The sequence below is a fragment of the Eumetopias jubatus genome, unplaced genomic scaffold, assembly GCF_037043125.1.
Source record: "Eumetopias jubatus isolate StellerSeaLion01/CBP00866 unplaced genomic scaffold, mEumJub1_p1.0 scaffold_1, whole genome shotgun sequence".
NCBI lineage: Eukaryota > Metazoa > Chordata > Mammalia > Carnivora > Otariidae > Eumetopias > Eumetopias jubatus.
In genome coordinates this window covers 192,627,430-192,646,339 of record NW_028274807.1, presented here as the reverse complement: position 1 = coordinate 192,646,339, position 18,910 = coordinate 192,627,430, and the positions used below count along the sequence as shown (strand labels likewise).

Here is an 18,910-nt window from a genome sequence, read left to right as displayed (position 1 = left end):
CTCCCTCTCCCTCTGCCTGCCACTACCCCTGCTTGTGCTTCTGCTCGTGCTCTCTCTCTCTCCATCAAATAAATAAATAAAATATTTTAAAAATAAATAAATAAAAAATAAAAGTCAGCTGGAGGTCTAGTGAAAACAGTATTAAAAAAACATCCCTTGGATTTGGCAATTAGTGGTCACTGGTGACACTAATGATGAAGAGGTGGTGTTCCTTCATGCCAGATTACCAAAAGCAGTGGGTTCCAAAGTGAATGACTGTTTCATGCCTGGCTACCTATTTTAGATTGTAAGACACTAGAAGGTAAGAACGGTGGATGAAGAGTGAGGATGCTAAGCACATACACACAAATATGCCTTGCAATTCACCCAGCCTCATGTTAAATACTTATGAATGTTTTATATCACTTCTTATTATCTAGTAAAGAGGCAAATACACAGCCAAAGTCTCCATAAAGGTTGGGAGGGAGGTGGAGGAAGAAGAGAGGAAAGAAGAAAGAGAAGAAAGAAAGAAAGAAAGAAAGAAAGAAAGAAAGAAAGAAAGAAAGAAAGAAAGAAAGAAAGAAAGAAAGAAAGAAAGAAGGAAGGAAGGAAGGAAGGAAGAAAGAAGGAAAGAAAGAAAGAAAGAAGAAAGAAAAGAAAGAAAGAAAGAAAGAAAGAAAGAAAGAAAGAAAGAAAGAAAGAAAGGAAGGAAGGAAGGAAGGAAGGAAGGAAGGAAGGAAGGAAGGAAGAAAGAAGGAAAGAAAGAGAAAGAAAGAAAGAAAGAAAGAAAGAAAGAAAGGAAGGAAGGAAGGAAGGAAGGAAGGAAGGAAGGAAGGAAGAAAGAAGGAAAGAAAGAAAGAGAAAGAAAGAAAGAAAGAAAGGAAGGAAGGAAGGAAGGAAGGAAGGAAGAAGAAAGAAAGAAAGAAAGAAAGAAAGAAAGAAAGAAGAAAGAAAGAAAGAAAGAAAAGAAAAGAAAAGGAAAAAAAGAAGGAAGGAAGGAAGGAAGGGGAAGAAGGAAGGAAGGAAGGAAGGAAGGAAGGAAAGGAAGGGGAAGAAGGAAGGAAGGGAAGGAAGGGGAAGAAGGAAGGAAGGGGAAGAAGGAAGGAAGGAAGGGAAGGAAGGGAAGGAAGGGGAGGAAGGAAGGAAGGAAGGAAGGAAGGAAGGAAGGAAGGGAAGGAAGGAAGGAAGAAAGGAAGGAAGGAAGGAAGGGAAGGAAGGGAAGGAAGGGGAAGAAGGAAGGAAGGAAGGAAGGGAAGGAAGGGGAAGAAGGAAGGAAGGAAGGAAGGAAGGGAAGGAAGGAAGGAAGAAAGGAAGGAAGGAAGGAAGGAAGGAAGGAAGGAAGGAAGGAAGGAAGGAAGGAAAAAAGAGAAAACTTGGAGTAGCTGAAATTGGCTCTTCCACAGATCCTCAGTACAGGGATGTATCCTGAGCCCTCTACCCCCAAAGGGAACTTGAAGAGACTTGGAAAGCCTGTACCCCCATCTGGAAACATGCTGTATGAATTTCTCTTCTGTGTAGCCAGCTCCATAGGTTTCCATATCCTTTGCTGTGAAATAGTGTTATGTGTCATCATCTTCCCACCAATCACACCATAGCCCCAAGTTGTCGTCCATGCAGTCAGTGCCATTTTGTTTTAATCTAGCATCTAGTGTGTGGCTAGCACCCTATAGATTCTCAATAAGTAATCATTATTGTATCAATATTAGAACAGTGAAAAACAAAATGCATTTCCTTTATAATGGCAACTTTAAATTTTTTTCCAGTTTCTGGAATAAGAACTAAAACATTTACCACTAATCCTCAAATAACAAATGGCAACAAAAATATAACTCTTAAAACCCATATTGTCATCCATGACATGCTTGTTCCTTTTGGCACAGAAAATGAAAATCTCAGTTTCTAAATTTCTTCCTCTTCTAGAATGAGTCTTATTAGCAGGTAGTCTTAGAAGGAGCTACTTTGTCATAATTTCTTTGGACATTTTCAAAACAAGAAATATTAAAAAAAATGAACTCACTCCTTTCTTTTTAATTTCACTCGTCATCTGTCAAAAGCAAACAAATAAGACATAATTAAATCAAGAATATAAAAATTGTAAGTGACTTAAATGTATGCATTATGTATATGTATTATTCTCTTAAAAATACTAGTTATATTGAGATCAACTTAAAATAATTACAAATTAAAATTGTATAAGGATAAACTTTTTAAAAAGACAACCTAAACTTACAGTTGGAGGATAATCTGGCTCTGGGATTGGAGGTGTCCTTTTATCCACTGTTCTGTCTAAACTTCTTTTGGCTCCATCAACTCTGGATTATAGTTTAAAAAATAGTTTATATTTTAGTTATAGTTAAACTACTTATAGTTATAAAAAAATGTCTGACTCTCTTGAAGACATCATTAAGATATATTATTAAAACATTACAGAGGGCACCTGGATGGCTCAGTCGGTTGAGCGTCTGCCTTCTGCTCAGGTCATGATCCCAGAGTCCTGGGATCGAGCCCCACATGGGACTCCCTGCTCACAGGGAGCCTGCTTCTCCCTCTCCCCTTCATGCTTGCGCATTCTTTCTCTCTCTCAAATAAATATTTGAAAAAAAATTACAATTTGGGGGTCCCCGGCTGGCTGAGTCAGTGGAGCGTGCAACTCTTAAACTCAATCTCATGAGTTCAAGCCCCACACTGGGGGTAAAGTTTACTTAAATAATAATCATCATAATAAAATATTACAATTTGAACATCCTTTCAACTATACTTACTGAAGAGATATTCAAGAGTTCTTTATCAACTAATGAATTATTGAACATTATATCAAAAATTAATTATGGGGGCGCCTGGGTGGCTCAGTCGTTAAGCATCTGCCTTCGGCTTAGGTCATGATCCCAGGGTCCTGGGATCGAGCCCCACATCGGGCTCTCTGCTTCTCCCTCTCCCACTCCCCCTGCTTGTGTTCCCTCTCTCGTTGTCTCTCTTTCTGTCAAATAAATAAATAAAATCTTAAAAAAAACAACAACAACAAAACAAGAACAACAAAACTAATCATGTACTATACCTTGGCTAATTGAATTTAAGTAAAAAAAAAATAAAATACAAAAAAAATACAAGAGTTCTCTATCTTATTGATTTTCTCTAAGAAACAAATCCCTTTGGAAACTCAAAAAAAAAAAAGAAAGAAAGAAAAGAAAAGAAACAAATCCCAATAGTATTATCAATGAGACCTTAATTTTCAAATTATTTGTATGTACTGTAAAAAAAAAATGAGACTAAAAATAAAAATCAAATTTTTTCCAATTCAAACTTGCAAAGTTTAAGTTAATCCTGATGCTTAGTAGGCCCTCATATGTATTGTCCCTGTTCCAAAGCCACCCTGTCAGAAAAGCCTTACCTTACCCCTTATATTAAATACCACTTCCTTCACTATCCAACCTCTTTACCCTCACTTACCGTGCTTCATAGAATTTACCCACCATTTGACATATTATACATTGTAGACTATTTTATTCATTGCCTTGTCCCTAATGCCAAGAACAGTACCTGAGCACATAGTAGGTACTTGATAAATAGTTTGAAAAGAGGGGCTCCTGGGTGGCTCAGTCGGTTAAGCATCTGCCTTTGGCTCAGGGCATGATCCCAGGGTCCTGGGATCAAGCCATATGTCCTCCAGCTCATCGGGTTCCCTGCTCAGTGGGGACTCTGCCTCTCCCTCTACCCCTCCCCCTGCTTGAGCTCTCTCTCTCTCAAATAAGTAAAATCTTTTTAAAAAACAGTTTGAACATAGGAATTTATCATCCATAAAATAAAGTTATATCATCATCTAATCCATCTGTCACCAAATATTGAATGCTCATATTATACAAGACACTCTACTAGGTTTTATTAAAATATAACAGCAACAAATCTCAAAGAATTGATAAACTGGAAGGGTGAGGAGATAAAAACAGGTACCATAGGAAAGGCATGGGGCCCTGATGGTCCAGAGGAGGGGACAAGTTCACTTCCACCTGGAGGTGTCTTTTAAGGCTACATGAACAAGTTAGCATTTGCAATGAGCTTTAATAAAGGAGAGAATTTCAGGTGGAGATGTAGTTTTCCTGGGTAGATGGATCTGAACAAACATGACTCTCCCGAGGAACAGAAAGTCAAGGGAATGATCAAAGGAAAAAACAGGGAGTAGTAGGGAGTTGGGACCAAATGGAGATTAGTTTGGAGAAATGGACTGGAATATCCAACTAACGGCCTCAAATAGCATGGCTTTTTTATTCAATAGACAATGGGGAATTGCTGAGAGTTTTTGAGCATTGAAAATTTTTAGGGAGACAAATCTACCAGTTTGTAAAGGTAAATACACTGGGGGAGATGGCCAAAGCATAGAGTATACAAGGAAAAGAAAAGAGACCTGAGAAAGAAGATTGGAAGACACCAAACATGACAGGAATAAGAAAAAAAACACAATTGAAGGAGGCAAAGGAGATGTGATCAAAGAGGCAGGAGGAGAACCAAAAGGAATTTCAAGGAAAAGATGGGCACCAAAACCATAAACACATAGACTGGTAAGTTCCATAGATACAAGGGCCATGTCTGTTTTGCTCACTGCTCTAGCCACAATATTTCGATAGTATCCCTCAAGGTCAATAAATAGCTGTGGAATGATCAGAACTGTGGATTTGGAAAAAATCTCATATATCTAATTCAGACCTTATTTGATGTACAAATATTCTCAAAAATATCGAGTTGTACCCTGAGATGGGTGAGGGGGATGGCACTCATCACTTTCTGAGTCAGCCCAATTTATTGTCAGCTAGCTTATATTCTTAGAAACAAAATTTTTATATTGAGTTATATTCTTGTAACTTTTGTTCTCCAGAGCCATACACAAAAAGTCATATTCTTTTTCTGTTACCCTTCTGAAACTTAATGATACTTATCCAGTTCTTTCAACTATTCCTGTCAATAAAAGTTACCATTTGCGGTGAGCTTATTATGTTTTAGGCATTGGCTTAAGATCTTTACATGCATGGATCTCATTTAACTCTCACAAAAATCCTAAGAGAAAAGCACGAGTCTTATCTCCATCCTACAGATAGGAAGATGAAGATAAATCAAGTTATTTAACTTGCCAAATTCATGCATGGCTCATAAGCTGCAGAGACAGGATATGAACTCAGGCCAGTATAGATGCCAGTCTACACTCTTACCCATTAAGCAAATCAGCCTCCTCCAAATGAGATGGTTTATCAAAATTCCTCTCTCCTCCATGGCTATTAACATCAACATCCCTCTTAAAGTGTGACTCCAGAATTCCAGATGTTGTTTGACCAGTGTAGAGTGAAAATTTTCTATCATGGATTCTAGACATTTTACATTTATCAAAGCAGCCTAAGACTGAACTCACTTTTTTAAATTAAGTATGCTCTAAGCCCAACGTGGAGCTTCAACTCTTAACCCCAAGATCAAGAGTCCCCTGCTCTACTGACTTAGCCAGCCAGGAGCCCCTGAATTAGATTTTTGAGTAGACTCATTTCCATGTTAACTCTTACTGAGCCTGACTAAACAAAAATTCCAAAGGCTTTTTCGCAAGAAGTAGGAAATGTGGCTGGAATATCCTCCTTCCTCTTTTCTTTGTGAATCATCAAGGCCTCAACCAGACTTCCTTTCATCTGTCATTATTTCCCCGAAGTGCCTAGCCCTCCACAATCCATACTTTCGAGGAATTTGCCTTATACTTTGGTACGCTAGTTGGCACTAGCTGACTTGCACAGCAATTATACCAACAAGAATAAGCTTGACCTCTTTGAGCTCTTTATATATAAAAGCCACCCTTTAAGATAGCAGCAATTTCCTGTGGCATGTTTTCTCCTACTGGCTAAAAATAAAAGGAGCTGGGAAGAATATAAAAGTGAGTCTTTTCATTCTGTTTTTGCTTTGTGTGTTGACAGTCAAAAACAAATAAATGAACAAAAAATTGGATAATTTCAAAGGAACTGTGTGAGAGACCCCATGCAGTGAAGGAGAGAAAGGCTGGTCTGAATCAAGAGGGAGATAGTGGCCAAGGAAGAAGTGACTTATTCCTGGGACTCCGGAAAGCTACAGAATGATTTTTTTTTTTTTTCTCAGCCAGTGTTCCCAGGCCCTGGTCACAGAAGGGGCCCAGTTATGCCCAGGACACCTTACATCCTACCTCAGTCCTGGAGCTCTCTCTATCAACAGACTTCACCCCACCTTGGAAACAGGGAAATCTACATTCCTATTTCCTAATAGGTAGAGGTAGCAAGAGACTGACAATCACAAAATCCACAGTCTTCCAGAAAAAAATGTGTTTCTGGGATAAAAACCTTTCATTGCAAATGTTATTTATCCTAAATAAACACATGGCAATTCTAATCTCAGTATTAGTACAGCACTATGCTTCAGGTAAATTTTTTTAAGATTTTATTTATTTATTTGACAGAGAGAGACAGCAAGAGAAGGAACACAAGCAGAGGGAGTGGGAGAGGGAGAAGGAGGCTTCCCGCTAAGCAGGGAGCCTGATGCGCGGCTTGATCCCAGGACCCTGGGATCATGACATGAGCCAAAGGCAGATGCTTAACGACTGAGCCACCCAGGCGCCCCTGCTTCAGGTAATTTTGAGACACTATTTGTTATTAAGCACCCAAATGAGAGAGGTAGTACTTATACATCTGTACAAAGCATAAGAGTTAGGTTCCTCCTTTAAAAATTCCTTTACTGGGTTCCTGGGTGGCTCAGTTGGTTAAGCGACTACCTTTGGCTCAGGTCATGATCCTGGAGTCCCAGGATCAAGTCCCACATCGGGCTCCCTGCTCAGTGAGGAGTCTGCTTCTCCCTCTTACCCTCCCCCCTCTTGGGCTCTCTCTCTCTCAAATAAATAAATAAAATCTTTAAAATAAATTCCTTTATTCACTCATTCAATTCATCAACAATAACATGCCAGATTCTGTGCTTTGTGTTGAGCTCTCTGCCCTTAAGTATGTCAAAGTGAGTAGAAGAGAATGGCAGCGAAGACACAATACACTGTGTCATTGAGGAAATCACAGTTCCTCGATCTATTTGCTGGTTGACACTTCTGTACCCAACATCTAAATATTATAATCCCTGGGGCGCCTGGGTGGCTCAGTCAGTTGGGTGTCTGACTCTTGATTTCAGCTCAGGTCATGATCTCCAGGTTGTGGGATCAAGCTCCGCATCGGGCTCCACACTCAGAGTGAAGTCTGCTTGTCCCTCTCCCACTGTTCCTCCTTTTGCTCTCTCTCTCTCTCAAATGAATAAATACAATCTTAAATAAATATCTATATTTTAATATTTTATAAAAAATAAATTTTTAATAAATTTTTTTATTTTATAAAAAATAAATATTATATAATATAAATTTTATAATTCCCAAAGGCTTACTCCTGGGCTGCCTTCTCTCAGTTTTTACTCTCTCTAGGTGATTTGAACTATTCCTCATGGCCTTATCATCTACAATCTGCTGACTCCCAAATTTTTATCTTCAGCCTAGACCTCGTCTCATATATACATACATATATACATATATACACATATATATCCAGCTGCCTACTTAACATATTCCCTCATATGTTTAGATGTCACATAAGCACCTCAACTTCAAAATTTACCTCCCCGATCTTCTGGACTTCTGATTCTCTATAAATATAGACACTACCATCCACTTTGTTACCAAAGCAAGTCCTACTGATTCTGAATCCAAACCTATCCCCTATAAATATACTTCTCTCCTCCTCCACTGTCTTCAGCCTTATCCAAACCACCGAAAGCTCTCATCTGTGTCACTACAAAAGCAGTCTACCTGGTCTCCTTTTTTCCCTCTACTCTTGTCCGCTTCCCTTCCACCTCAGTCTATTTTTAATAGCCAGACTGATATTTTTAAATATAAGTTGATTTTCATGTCATGTCCCAGTTTAAAACATTTCAATGGCCCCACTGAACTTAAAATGGAATCTGAATTTATTAGTATGGCTTACAAAGCCTTTTACACTCTGCCCCCACCTTTCTCTCCACCTTCACCTGATACCACCACTCTCCCCCAAGTTTCTGATACTCTAATGACACTCGCCTTTGCCAGCTCCCAGACCACAAGAAAGCATTCATATTCCGGAGCTTTCAACACTTGCTATCCCCTTTGCTAGAGTGCTATTCCGTTTATTTAAATGGAAAGCTTCTTTTTTTTTAAATGAGAAGCTTCTTACACTTTATTTAAGATTTTTTTAATTAACATATAATGTATTAGTTGTTTCAGGGCAGGTCTGTAATTCATCAGTCTTACACAGTACACAGTGCACACCACTACACATACCCTCCCCAATGTCCATCACCCAACCACCCCATCCCTCCCACCCCCCTCCACTCCAGCAACCCTCAGTTTGTAAGATTTTATTTATTTATTTGAGACAGAGAGCACAAGTAGGGGGAGTGGCAGAGGGAGAGGGAGAAGCAGGCTCCCCACTGAGCAGGGATCCCAACGACCTGATCAATCCCAGGACCCAATCCCCGGGCTCGATCCCAGGGCTCTGGGATCATGACCTGAGCCAAAGGCAGACACTTGACGACTGAGTCACTCAGGTGCCCCAGCTCCTTGCTCTTTAGAACTCTACTTAAATATCATCTCCACAGGACTTTCCTGTGATGTTCCCAGGGATACCTTCCCTATCACTCTCTATCCCACAATCTTATATCTTCATAGTATCCATTCACTACTTAAAAGGTTAACATACTCTTTTTGTTTGTCTGTTTTTAAATGTTTACTGTCTGTCTCCTCCCACTACAGTGTAAAGACACGATCCTCTCTGTTGTAATCTCTTTGGTCTCCCTAGTAACAAGCACAATGTCTGTGTAACAGTTGGTAGGTAATATCGCTAAATAAACTGATGTACGAGAAATATGTAGAAAAAGAAGAAGCTGCACAAAGGGGATTAGGAGCTCCTGGGTGGCTCAGTTGGTTAAGCATCTACCTTCAGTTCAGATCATAATCCCAGGGTCCTGGGATCCAGCCCCACATCAGGCTCCCTGCTCAGTGGGGAGTCTGCTTCTTCCTCTCCTTCTGCCTCCCTCCCCCAGCTTGTACTGTCTCTCGCAAAAAATAAAATCTTTTTTTATAAAGATTTTATTTATTTGACAGAGAGAGAGACAGCAAGAGAGGGAACATAAGCAGGGCGAGTGGGAGAGGGAGAAGCAGGCTCTCTGCTGAGCAGGGAGTACGATGTGGGGTTGATCCCAGGACCCTGGGATCATGACATGAGCCGAAGGCAGACGCTTAACGACTGAGCCACCCAGCCGCCCCATAAATAAATAAAATCTTTAAAAAAAGGGGGGGGATTAGGAGAAGGCTTTCCAGAGGAGGTCATCCATAAACTCAGCCTTGAAGAACTAGTATAAATATTAATAGAGATAAGAATAGTACCCATCACATAGGGTAGTTGTGAGAAGTACAGGTGAAGTGCTAAAAACAATTCTTAGAGTAAGCAGTGATTAGCATAAGCCCCGTACTAACTATAGATATAGTGACATAACTATACATTAAGTGACATATAACACATATATAGTGGCATATAACACTTACTGTTGTGATTACTTTTTTGTTTCCCTAATTGAACTTGAAGATGATATTTTGCCCATAAACAACCTACATAGTTAAAGCTGTTTTATGAGAATATGAACACTAATCATTTCACTTGAACTCCAGAAAAGAATTATTTACCAATATGCTACTTACACTAACTGATTAATCGTCTTCTGCTGCTGCTTAGATCTTCTGTAATTCAACAATTTACTTTGTGCTGGTGTGTCAACACCTATGTCTTCAGGGGGGCGCACAATAGGAGGTAACTTCAAGTTCAGAGCCTCCTTTTCTGCTGTAATTGCAGCTTTGTCTGGATCTGACATCTTGGTCTCCTGAAGATTAGAATACTTTATACTCTGAGGAGTAAAAGCCCATTAAGCCATTATTGTAAATGTTAGCCTCCATATATTCATAACATATCTTAGCTATCAATTCCAAAACTTCCAGACATTTTGAGATCTTCCTCCCAAGTATGGTATTAGTCTAAAGAATGACAATTGAGGTAAATGGGCAGGGATTCCTTTATAGCTCTACATCCCACTTGCTATGAAGAAATGAAACCAGTCACTTCCCAATTAGGGTTTCAGTTTTCCCATAGATGAAATTAAGGAACTGGATTAGGTGCTCTCTAAATACCCCTACGGTTCTAAAATTCTGGGTTCAAATTTTCCCCTAAAATGCAAACCACCACCACCACCACCACAACTACAACAAAATCCAGTTGCTGAGGTATATAATTGCTCTCCCAAAAAAAGCTGATATTTGACATCATTAAAATCTTTAAACACACCAGTGTTGTATCTTAGTCTTGCTACCATCCTAGGAAGTGATGATACCATGATCAAGCAAAAATAGGCATATATTTGCATAGAAAATCTAAAATGTCCTGTAAATGTTGAACAGTTAACCGTGATACCAACTGCACTTGCCGCGGATGCCCGCAGAATTTGGAGATTTCTGCCTTGAAAAAGACAGTATTCTGCTGGCACCCAGTTAGAGATCTCCGGTCCTGGGAAAGGGTGAAGAGAAAACTGAAGGCAAGGAAGTACCTATCTGATCGTTTTTCACTACTTCCCGGCTGCTCAGACGAGAGGGAAACGTTCAGTTAGCTTCTCCTCTGGCGCGAAAGGAAGAGGCGAGACGAAGGGTGAAACCTCGGGAACCCCACCGCTCCCGAAGAGCTGGGCAGTCCGCCTGCCATGTACAAACAAAGTTGTCGCCATGGAAACTGTCGCGGTCGCTGCTGGAGAGACCGGGTAGAAGTTGCCTGGAGAGGCAGTTGCTGAGCTGCGACAGATTGGATTACCTGTTACAGTAATTCATTGCTCAGTTCATTATTAATTGTTTATGAATGGAGAGTTGGAGAATGAGATTTTTTTTTTTTTTTAACCTAACTGCCTTCCCTTGGAAGGGGTCCAGGGAATCAGGATCTTCAAGCTGTGGAAACCTGCAAGACTGGAAATTTGGATGTGTTGAAAAACAGATTTATGTAAATGCTCTCAGAGGAAGATGAAGTCTTCAAATGTTCCCATAGTGACTTCCCTGTAAATAACCAGCAATATAATTTATCTTGTTTCTATATTGGTATTTGTTTATACAGCACTTTTCCTTCAGGAAATCCTTGGCAAAAAAGGTAAGGTGTGTACATTTTTCGAGTATGCTTGGAGATAGAAATGTGAAACTTTGCTACCTGAGGCTGCACACTGGATACTCCATCTGAAAGATGATAGCCTACACAAATATCATGTGCATAAATAAAATTGGGGGATGAGTAAGTCTGGTGGCATAGTCATTCAACAAATATTTGAGCATATTTGACATAGAGTGCCCGTCACCATGTATAAAGAATTTTCTATTAATTAGAGTACAGTCCATTGTGTGTCTGGCACACAATAGGACCTCTAAAAACATCATTTGGGTGAGTGCATGAACAAGTTAAACATCTTCATTGCTTGTAAAAGTAAGCCGTCTTTCTGTAGAAAGAAAATACTGGTATAAGTACATGATGATTTTTTGGCATTTGCTTAAGCTAAGTTATAAGCTGTGGACTTAAAGGAAGACAGCAGTCTTTAGTATCATACCCACAACCTCTCCCAGTTATTCAATCAAACACTAATCTGGTGCTGCAATGAAGAGATTTTGCAAATGCAGTTCAAATCCCTAGTATATTGATGTTAAACTAGGGAGAGTATCTGGGTGAGGCTGACTCAATCAGTGGAAATTCTTTTAAAGAGGAGGTTTAGGCATGCACTGAATCAGACTCTAAACAGCAGCTAGCTTTATAATTGCTCTCTCCTCTCTGGATCTTCCCTTCCTGACAGCCTACCCTATAGATCTTGGACTTGCTTAACCTGTTCCCACAATTGCATAAGCTAATTCCTTGTAATAAATTCATATGTGTGTATATACACACACACACACACACACACACACACACACATACATACATATGGATAAATACAGGGGACATATATAATCCACTGGTTCTGCTTCCCTCATTAAACCCTAATACTATATATATTTTTTTAACAGATTTATGTAGGTGTAATTTATATACTATAAAATTTACCACTCTAAAGTATATAATTCAATGATTTTTTTTTTTAGTAAATGTAAGACTTATACAACCATTACCAAGATTCAGACCTGAAACATTTCAACATTCCCTTAGGCTCATGTCCAGTGAATTCCCATTCCCACCTCCAGCGTCAGGCAACCACTGATTTGCTTTTGGCCTCTATAGGTTTGCAATTTCTGAAAATTACATATAAATGGAATAAAGAATTATGTAGTCTTTTGTGTTTGGCTTCTTCCACTTAATGAAAACATGTTTAAGGTTCACTCATGTGTAGTATGTAGCAGAAGTTCATTTTTATTGCTGAATAGTCTTCCATTATATAAATATATCACATTTGGTTTATCCATTCACAAGTTGATGGACATTTGGATTGCTTCCAGTTTGGGGCTATTATGAACAACCCTGACATGAACATTCATGTGCAGATGTTAGGATGAACATACATATTCATTTCTCATCAGTAGAAACCTAGAGTAGAATTACTGGGTTGAATGGTAAGTCTATGTTTAACTTTTTAAGAAACTGTCAAACTGTTTCCCAAAGTGACTGAAAGATTTTATATTCCTACCAGCAATGTATAAGGGTTCCAATTTCTCTGTGTCCTTGTCAACACTTGGTATTGTCTATCTTTTTTATCACAGCCATTCTAGTGTGCATATAGTGGTATCTCATTGCATTTTTAATTTGCATTTCCCTGAATACTAATGATGTTGAAACCTTTTGTTACAGGGTTTTTTTCTCTGCTGGTGCCCACAGTTCTTGGTCACACCACTTTGAAGAATGAAGAGGTAGACCAGATAGAGTGATGGGCAGCAAAGCAAGGTTTATTGAGTGATAGTAAAGCAAAGGTTATCGAGTGACAGTACAAAGCTCCCAAAGAGAGAAGGAACCATAGAGGGTTGCCACAGGAGTTTCTAAGTGTAGGGATATTTAATGGGCTTGTTAGCTGGCTGATTTAATCTGATTAATCCTCCCTGATCCTGTCATCCAATCAGGTTTTTGTCACCTATCTATCACATAGGAAAGGGTGGAGGGCTCCTTTCAGGGTGGTGTAAAATCCTTTTAAGAGTGATTTCCCCTTGGGCGGGGGGGGGGGGGGGGGCTTGTCCCTGCCTGCCTTCCACCTATCCTTCATCATTTTCATGTGCTCATTATCCACTAACATATCTTTTTTTGATGAAATGTTTATTCAAATCTTTCATCCATTTTTAAATTGGATTATTTAACTTTTTATCAGTTGTAAGAGTTCTTTATATTCTGGATACGAGTCCTTTCAGATAATTTGCAAACACGTTCTCTTGGTATACAGCTTATATTTTCATTTTCTTAATGGTGCCTTTCGAAGAGCAAAAGTCTTCATTTTTTAAAATATTTATTTATTTATTTGGGTGGGGGAAGTGGAGGGAGGGGCAGAGAGAGAGAGAGAGGGAGAGAGAAAATCTCCAGCAGACTCCATGCTGAGCAAGGAGGCCCAATGTGGGGCTCAATCCCAGGACCTGAGATCATGACCTAAGCTGAAATCAAGAGTCAGTCGGTCACTTAATCAACTAAGCCACCCAGGTGCCCCCAAAAGTCTTCAAATTTTATTTTATTTATTTTATTTTTTATTTTTTTTAAAGATTTTATTTATTTATTTGACAGAGAGAGAGACAGCGAGGGAAGGAACACAAGCAGGGGGAGCGGGAGAGGGAGAAGCAGGCTTCCCGCAGAGCAGGGAGCTCGATGCAGGGCTCGATCCCAGGACCCTGAGATCATGACCTGAGCCGAAGGCAGACGCTCAACGACTGAGCCACCCAGGCGCCCTTCAAATTTTATAAAATCAAACTTAGGATACTTTTTTTTTTTAAGATTTTATTTATTTGTCTGAGAGAGAGAATGAGAGAGAGAGAGCACATGAGACGGGGGAGGGTCAGAGGGAGAAGCAGACTCCCCGCCAAGCAGGGAGCCTGATGCGGGACTCGATCCCGGGACTCCAGGATCATGACCTGAGCCGAAGGCAGTCGCTTAACCAACTGAGCCACCCAGGTGCCCCAGGATACTTTTTTATGGCTCATGCTTTTGAGGCTATTATCTATGAAAGACAGATAAGGTCATGAAGATTTTCTCCTATGTTTTCTTCTAGTTTCTGATTTACATTTAGATCTATGGTCTATTTACAGTAAATTTCTATATTTGGTGAGAGGTACAGATCCAAGTTCATTTTTTTTTTGTATATACATATATAATTGTTCCAGTATCGCGTCTTAAAAAAGTTGTCCTTTCCCCACTGAATTGCCTTGGGATCTTTGTTGAAAATCAATTGACCATAATGTAAGCATTTATTTCTGGACACTCAGTCCTGTTCCATTGATCTATATGTTTATTTTTATACCAATACCACACAGTCTTGATTACTGCAGCTTTAGTAAGAATGGTTACAGTTTTAAAATTGGGTAGTGTCAGTCCTCCAACTTTGTTCTTTTTTTTTTTTCAAGCCATAAGAGACTTTTTATTTTTTTAAGATTTTATTTATTTGTCAGAGAGTACAAGCAGGGGAAGTGGCAGGCAGAGGGAGAAGCAGGTTCCCTGCTGAGCAAGGAGCCTGATGTGGGGACTCGATCCCAGCACTCTGGGATCATGGTCTGAGCCAAAGGCAGACGCTTAACTGACTGAGACACCCAGGTGCCCCCCCCCAACTTTGTTCTTTTATAGAAAAGTAGTGATTTGGACTCTTTTAGGTCCTTTGCATTTCCATACAAATTTTAGGATCAATTTGTCAATTTCTACAAAAGTGCCAGCTGGGATTTTTATAAATCTTTTGCTTTGAAAGAAAAACAGCTATTTAAACATATAATTTGCAGCTTAAAATCCCCCCCCTTAAAAGCTCTATTTCTTAGTCTAAAGGTTAGAAATATTATCTATGAGAGCAGAATTTATTTCACAAGGCCTTGATTATTTAAAAGCACTTATGGATATAACACCAAAATGTAATTCTTTAATACTATATAAAAAGTTTCTTCTACTTATTAAATGTGGAAGATGCTAAGAGAACTTATGAGACTAACTTACTATGCTTTATATTATGCAGTGTTTGTTTCAAAATTAAAAATGGGAGGGCAGGGAAAAGAAATGAGTCCATATGCATAAGAGTTCTTTATGGAGTTAAATTGTGGTAGGTTTTACATAGGTTCTTTGATTTGAATTTCTTCTAACTAATTTTTGATTGCTATTAAATTCACATTAATTATACCTTATATTAAATGATATAACTATATCATATATTATTTATACTATGCTATATAAGTATATATAATAATATAACCATTATAAATCCTAATAAATTTTAAAATAAAAGAAACAGCACTGTTGTTGGGAATGTAAACTGGTACAGCTACTACAGAAAACAGTATTGAGATTCCTCAAAAAATTAGAAATAGAACTACCATATGATCCAGCGATTCCACTTCTGAGTATGTATCTAAAGGAAACAGAATCACTATCTGCACCCCCATATTTGCTGTAGCATTATTTACAATGGCCAAGACATGGAAATAACCCAAGTGTAAATGTCCATTGAAGGATAAATGAGTAAGCAAAATGTGATATAGACAGAGATACAGATATTGGAATATTATTCAGCCATAAGAAAGGAAATCCTGCTATCTGTGACAACATGTATAGACATTGAGGGCATTATGCTAAGTGAAGTAAGTCATACAAAGACAAATACTGTATGATCTCACTTTATATGCAGAATTAAAAAAAAAAACTGAAGAGATTGGTGGTTGCCAGAAGCAGGGGGAGGATGGCGGGCAGGGGAATGAAGGGAATGGGTGAAGATGGTCAAAAAAGGTAAAAACTTGAGCACCTGGGTGGCTCAGTTGGTTAAGCGACTGCCTTCGGCTCAGGTCATGATCATGGAGTCTCTGGATAGAGTCCCGCATCAGGCTCCCTGCTCAGCAGGGAGTCTGCTTCTCCCTCTGACCCTCCCCCCTCTCATGTGCTCTCTCTCTCAAATAAATAAATAAAATCTCTAAAAATAAAAAAATAAATAAAAATAAAATTAAAAAAAGGTAAAAACTTCCAGTTATAAGATGAAGTTCTGGGGATATAATGTACATCATGGTGAATATAGTGAGCATACAAATTATGTATTTGATGTTGCTAAGAGAGTAGATCTTAAAAGTTCTCAGCACAGAAAAAAATATAACTATGTGAAATGATGGATGTTAACTAAACTTTTGTGGTAATTATATATATATATATATCAATATACAATCATTGTTGTACACATTGGACTACTACAATATTATATGTAATATGATATGCAATATTATATGTAAATAATATCTCAATAAAACTAGAAAAAAATTTTTTAAATGTTAAAGAAACAAAGAGATTGGTCTCTTAAATAAAAAGCAAATGAAAATTATCAAATTTGAATATATAAGGAAGTAGCAGATTACCCTGAATATTACCAGGTAGTACCCAAAATTTCTGAGTGCTATCACTCAAAACTACAGTATCATGTTGACCTTAAGTAAAAAAAGATAAAAGTATATTAGTAATCTATGTTTTGGCTACCAATTTTATTAACCAAGGTGAGGGTAATCACAAGAAACTAGTCTTCATATGCTTATCTTTGCAGATATATATATAAAACAAGAAAACTCCATCAACCACAAACTTTGATTAGTGAAAGTTAGCTTGTGTTTCTTGGTATGGACTGAGAATGGAGGAATAAAATTATTTTTATTAGCTGCTTCCCCTTTTGGTATCAGGGAAAGTGTAGTACTGACTGGTTCAGTCTTCCGACTTCAAATTTTAATTATATAATGTATATAATTTCTGTATATAATTATGCTATAATTTAGCCTCATAAAAATAGAGCTTCAAACATACCATTTATTATGTATCATTTTCAAATCTGTTGAGTTCAAATCAAATTTTCTATGGGAAGTTGTGACACTTTCATTCACTTTCTCTTGAAAGAACTGACAAAAAGACAGTGGAAATCTTGCACAGGAGTGCAAGAGCCCGTGGCTCTGGGAGTCCCAAACAGACCAGGTTTGACCACTCACCGCAGACAAAATCCAAAGGCAGAGAGATGAGTGATGGTGAAACAAAAAAGGGATTTATTTCACTGAGGCCAACACCAGTGGCCTCAAAGACGGTCTCCAAAGTGCTGACAACATTCTAGGTTTACATAAAGCAAATGTAGGACAAAGGTCAGTGGATACATGCAGGTGGGCAGAAAAGGCCAGGTGGATCATTCTCTGGTGGGGGGGGGCGGCGGGGGGTTCTTGCTGCCTCAGGGCAATCCTTATTGCTTGAGGGGGTAGTTTTGGTTCCCATCACAAGATGCACTGCCTGCAGGGTCTTTTGTCTGTGTAAAGAGATAAGCTGGAAGGAAGAACTTAATCCATTAGAAAGTTTGAGGTCAAAATGGAGGTAGTTGAAGTCCTCTTTCAAAAAGAGGAAGGTAGTGAACCATGGGTATACTATATTACTTTGTGTAAATAAATAGGAGGAAGGTATATATTCATAATACATGGTGTGTCTGCATAGGAGTCAGTGGTGGAAAGATTACTTTTCACATGGGTCTGTTTTACTCTTTCAAAAAATAAAAATAAAATATATATATATATATAAACTAAGAGAAGTATGACACTTAAAGGCATCTGTCTCAAAACTAGGATTAAGACTGCTAATTGTTAAATAACATCAGTTTGCTTAAAGGAAACTCACATTTTCCGGTAGGGCTTCTATCTTTCTTTATATAGGCTGATTTAAGACTGAGTTCTGCAAAGTTGCATGAAGGAAAGTGCTGTGGATAAGAAAAATGCCCTTTCAAAACTCTGATTTGTTAAATGGGGTACTATCAACGAGACTACCAAGACTTACTTGCTTTCTTCCTTATGTTAGTCAGTTGATACAAAGTAATGACTTTTATACCTATACTGAGGCCTCGAAGTGCATATACACTATCAGTACCCGGTCACCTTATCAAATATTTGGTGGGTGGGAGGTGGGCAGGACAGGAATAGAAATTTCAAATAATTGCAAAACCCATCCTGCTTTTAGAACACAGTCAAAAGCCTATTTTCTTCATGGTAAGCCAGGGGGGTAAGGTGTGGCTTATTATTAGATGCCCAGTTAAGTATGCATTCTAGTTGTAGCATAAGGAAAAATGGATACTAATTAGATCATTTGTGGACAGAAGTGACTTCTCAATTTGTTCTTTCAAAATTTTCAAGGTTTTTTTCAGTTAATCACCGAATATTAATTATATTGAACACAAAATCATTCTTAAAATACTTCCTTCATTTGGTTTTCATTGAAGGCTACACTTCTCATTTTCTCTTACTGGCTATTCTGTCTCCTGCCATTCATTCAGCAATGTCTTTGTGACCTTGAGCAGGTAACTTAATCACTCTGGACCTCGTAACGATCAATGACGTTTTAGCACAGTCTTCGCTCCCTAAATGGTAATTCTTGTATAAAGTTAATTGTTACTAACTACCACGAAGACAGTTCCGTGCGTCTGCGCTAGCCGGGCCTGAAACGAACCCCCCCACACCTCGGAAAGAGCAAGCAGCAATGAGAATGCGGTGGAGGGGAACTGGGCAACGCTTTCCACGGCTGGAGCCAGGCTGGCAATCCTGGTGGAGTTCTCCACGCCCTCGCACTGCTTAGCCCCACGGAGCTGGAAGACAAGGCAGAAGGCTAGAATCCAGAAAAAGCGCTCGCTTCCGTGAGGGAAGCGGAACCCATGA

At 38.8% G+C, this 18,910-nt stretch overlaps 1 protein-coding gene and 1 long non-coding RNA gene across 2 annotated transcripts in view; both read right to left on the bottom strand.

The window, feature by feature from the left end:
• DNAH12 (dynein axonemal heavy chain 12) overlaps positions 1 to 9,909 on the bottom strand; it is a 235,191-nt gene extending 225,282 nt beyond the window's left edge. The window contains exons 1-3 of the mRNA XM_028110416.2: positions 9,731 to 9,909; positions 2,210 to 2,291; positions 1,997 to 2,023 (exon numbers count right to left, since the gene is read on the bottom strand). Of these exons, the coding sequence (XP_027966217.2) occupies positions 1,997 to 2,023; positions 2,210 to 2,291; positions 9,731 to 9,900 (279 nt within the window). The 5' untranslated portion in view covers positions 9,901 to 9,909. The remainder of the gene's footprint in view (positions 1 to 1,996; positions 2,024 to 2,209; positions 2,292 to 9,730) is intronic.
• A 7,351-nt stretch (positions 9,910 to 17,260) lies between these two features.
• On the bottom strand, positions 17,261 to 18,892 carry LOC114214658 (uncharacterized). The gene is made up of 3 exons (XR_003610465.1): positions 18,715 to 18,892; positions 17,883 to 17,961; positions 17,261 to 17,537 (listed from the first exon to the last, which is right to left on the bottom strand). It is a non-coding gene; the product is annotated as an uncharacterized LOC114214658 (long non-coding RNA).
• Between the last annotated feature and the right edge of the window lie 18 nt (positions 18,893 to 18,910).